Source organism: Wasmannia auropunctata, unplaced genomic scaffold (genome assembly GCF_000956235.1).
Source record: "Wasmannia auropunctata unplaced genomic scaffold, wasmannia.A_1.0 LD336092.1, whole genome shotgun sequence".
NCBI classification, from domain to species: Eukaryota; Metazoa; Arthropoda; class Insecta; order Hymenoptera; family Formicidae; genus Wasmannia; species Wasmannia auropunctata.
Window position 1 is genome coordinate 3,059,086 of NW_012026798.1, and position 4,156 is coordinate 3,063,241.

General features: G+C 42.9%; 1 protein-coding gene across 1 annotated transcript in view; it reads right to left on the bottom strand.

Annotated features, from left to right (window-relative positions):
- Positions 1–217: 217 nt before the first annotated feature.
- The window catches only part of LOC105463028 (inhibitory POU protein), a 63,922-nt gene continuing 59,983 nt past the window's right edge, over positions 218–4,156 (bottom strand). The window contains exon 4 of the mRNA XM_011710034.1: positions 218–982. Coding sequence (XP_011708336.1) covers positions 218–982 — 765 coding nt within the window. The remainder of the gene's footprint in view (positions 983–4,156) is intronic.

The window sequence follows — 4,156 nt, forward strand, 5'->3', positions numbered from 1 at the left end:
CGACGACGACGACGACGACGACGACGACGATTTGGAATCTCCTGTGACTCGCTCACGCCTCACCGTCATGTCCACCTGCGGGAGTCTCGGGGGAAGCCCACCCTTCAGAGTTTCGGGCGCTTCACGGCCAACCCTGAAACTCAGTGAGAGGTTCGGGTTTGGGCTCGAGACTGGGCAGCTGGTACGGTCAGTTTTGCTGTCACAAGCCACCCTCGGGTCAATGTTGAGCCGCGAACTTCATGCGCTTCTGCTTCTGCCGCTGATTGCAGAACCAGACCCGCACGACGTTCTTCTTGAGATCGAGCTTCTCCGCGATCGCCGCGATCTTCTCGCCGGACGGCCGGGGCTGCACCGCGAAATACGCCTCCAGCGAGCGCTTCTCCGGCGCGGCGATGCTCGTGCGTTTCCGCTTCTTCTCGCCGGCCGGCAGCACCGAGGGCGCGTCCGGGTCGCGCCGCTTGTTCTTCGCCTGGGCCTCCGCCTCCTCGAGCCACGCCTGGAGGATCGGCTTCAGGGCGATCATGTTGTTGTGCGAGAGCGTGAGCGACTCGAAGCGGCAGATCGTCGACTGCGAGAGCGCGCCGACGCCCGGCAGCTTGAGATTCGCGAGCGCCTTGCCAACGTCGGCCTGCGTCACGCCGAGCTTGATGCGCCGCTGCTTGAATCGCTCGGCGAAGGCCTCCAGCTCGCGCGGATCGGTGTCGGCGTCGGGGTGCAGGCCCGCCGCGGCCGCGGCCGCGGCCGCCGCGGCCATCGCCGGATGATGGTGCGCCGGATGCGGCACGCTACCGCCACCGCTGCCCAGGTTACTGTGATGATGGTGATGGCTCATCATACCGTTCATGCCGCCGTACACCGAGGGCCCGTGGATGCCCGCGTGGTGCCCCGGCCCGCCGCCCGTGCTCTCGGACATCGGCGTCAGTGTCGTCATCGAGTTTGCTGGGTCCAGCATGTCGAGGCTCTCCATTCCCGGATGGCTCATCTGCAACATGCCAATTAAAGCTCTTCAATTCGCGTTTCAACGCGCGTGTTTATCGTTTCGTCGCGTCATGGCCATTTTTTTTTTTTATGCATCTCGCTTCGAAACGTTTTCCGATGATATATACGCTTTCCGTTGAAAGTTTTAGTAGACAACTAATTGAATATATATATATACTGATCAGGCGATATCTTTCGACGAGGCGATACAAAAGCTAGCGTTTCGCCATGATAATTTTACTTGCCTCAAGCCCGAGTCTTGCCAACTATACGTATAGGAATGACATAACATCTATGTTAAGATCAGTTTTATTTCGCATTTAATATTCCACCTTTCCATTTTCTCTTTCAAACACGCGCGCGTGCAATCGGTTTTCGCTTTTCAAATACTCCTCGCAATATATAGCGAGAGTTTGAGCGACGTACTCAAAAATAAAATACTCAAATGCTCTTCTCCAAAAATCTTCTCTTTTTTTCTCTTGTCAATAAGTATTCTTGGTTTATTCTTTAATATATGATATATAATTATACTAATATGATAATTAACAATACAGCGACACATCAGCGAAAGGAAATCTATACAATTGATTTAAGAGTCCATTCTATCTTGTGGCTCGAAAAAGAAAGAAATGTGATCACACTTCATTGTTTTTACATTTTATTTGTACTTTTCTCTTTAATTTGTAATGTTTTAAAGTCCATTTGTGACTGTAAGCAAAGTTCCCATGTAGAAGCTATACCGACTTGAATTGATGGAGGAAAGTACTGTAGATCGCATCGGTCATCTGAAACAGTTAAACTGACAATTTTCCTGCTCAAAAAGAATGTCTCTATAGAATAGACTACAATTATATCAATAATACTTTTTTTTTATCGCAAAAATAAGAGCAAAATTTAAGGCCAAAAATCGAACTTTTTTTTCAAATGGCCACCATTTTGTTAATTTTTATGCAAACTCAATTATCGTAGTCTATTCCATAGAGACATTCTTTTTGAACAGAAAAATCGTTGGTTTAACTGTTTTAGATGACTGGTGCGACCTGCGGTACTTCCCCCATGGCACCATGTTCAAGTCGGAAAGGCTTCTTCATCGGAACTTTGCATAGACTTACAGTCAACAAACTGACTTCAAAAAATTACAGATTAAAGAGAAAAGTACAAAAAATAATATGTAAAAACAATAAAGTCTGTGATCTTGATCACTTTTCCCGAAAAAATTCCCAAAGATCGCTTTCTTTTTCGGGCCGCAAGGTAGAATGGACGATACAATAAATAAGGCACACGGAAAAAATTGCTGTGGATGTTACAACAATATTCTCTATGTTTGGAAAAGAAATGCATGTGAATTTAAGTTATTTTGATGTTACATGGCATTCATCTGTTAAGGTATACTTATCAGTACGGTTGTCACAACCGTAGTGCTTAGGATAAATAATATTCGGTTAGAATATCTTCATATATGTGGTTGCCTCAACCGAAGCATAATTGTTATCTCTCTAGTATGGTCTGTACAACAAATAGTATGATTGAGAGATATATATGATATAGTTACACGTCACAACATTGAGGCTGAGGGTTCAGTTAACTATATAAATCACTTCCAAAGTATTTTAGTTCCTATAACTCTTCTAAATTGATGGGCGAAAATTATCACAATTATCAGGTTGTGGCAACAGCAATTTTTTTCCGTGAACGAGCGTTTTCTAGCGAGAAACGGCAGATGACACAGTGTAACACAATGAATTGTTTCATCGTTATTTAACAATTTGCAAACAACGAGAATGAAATGATTTGCCGTATTACACTGCAGTCATCTGTGTTTCTTGCTGAAAGACGCCCAATATTTGTTAAACATTAATAATATCTAAACACAATAATGGAACAGAGGTACTGTTAATCACATTCATTATCATAAAGTTTTTACTATCGATGGCACTTTTCAATTAATTTAAATTAATACCAGAAAAGTGATATTAGCAATTAAATGTTAGCAAAAAGATATTCTGCAGTTGAAAAAAATTCGAGAGATATTCAGATATTTATATGTATACTGTCGAAAAAAAAAACGCAAGATAGAGTGAAACGTGTAAATACGAAGGGATATTTGAAAGGCCTGCTGAAAAAGGTCGGATGCGTATCGTATCACCGAGTTTGCGGAAATGCATTTTGATGAAGCGCCATCGTGGTGTGAGAGAGGCATGAATGAAGGGGATAAAAAGCAAAGTTAGGTCGAGCGCGCGGTGAGGAGAGTAGGAAATATGTACAAGCTAACACGTATAATTATGCAGCACGTGCCGCGGCCGCGTCGTCACGAATGCAGAACGCACCTGCAGCATAACTCTTTACAAATTATTTATGAACTTCTTTCATATTTTCCTTCACTTAGACTGCTGTTACGATAGGTGGCATGCTGTTAACTGCTTTTTCATGAGGCCAATGCCGGATGTTACATCTTACATCCGTTCCGAAACGAAACGAAGAATGCGTTACCCCAAAGTCAAACGCGATAAATTAAGGAATGAATAGATAAGAGAGAGAGTGATTTTTCGAAATGGTGCCTTGTTTTATTTGGAAGAAACACGAAGAAGATAACTTTTTCCTGATAACTTCTCATACATCTCTCGTTTCTTGTTCCCTCTAAATTTTGTTGTTTTTCCACGTTTTTCTAAAAATGATTCAATATATGCAACATGTTGTGATTCTTATTCAAGTTTGCGTTTACAATGATTGATCTTTCCGACAAACTTAATTATTAATCTTCTTTAGTGCATAATTTATTTATTGTGTCCTCCTCTATAGGTACTCAGGTATGTAAAGTATCACGCACACGCGTGTGATCTTGTTTGCGCACATGAAATCGCCCGGTCTCACGAGAGTATACTGAATTAACTAGACGCCACGGTTTTGACCGTGGGGACACAGGACATGTAATTAGAATTAGTTCACGCGTATATTTCAGAAATAAAATTGTTCTTCGTGCCACGCACGATAAGCTCATTAAATGACAACTTATCGGCAAACGACGAGTGATTATCGATATACAGCATGCGATCGTTTACAGATTTTATTATAAAAGGGCTTTAATTTTGTAAAGGGAAAGATATGTGCAGTGTAAGGGAAGGGGATGGGGGCAAATAGTGACGGATCTTATCCTCTCTCCTCTACAAGCTAATTTCAA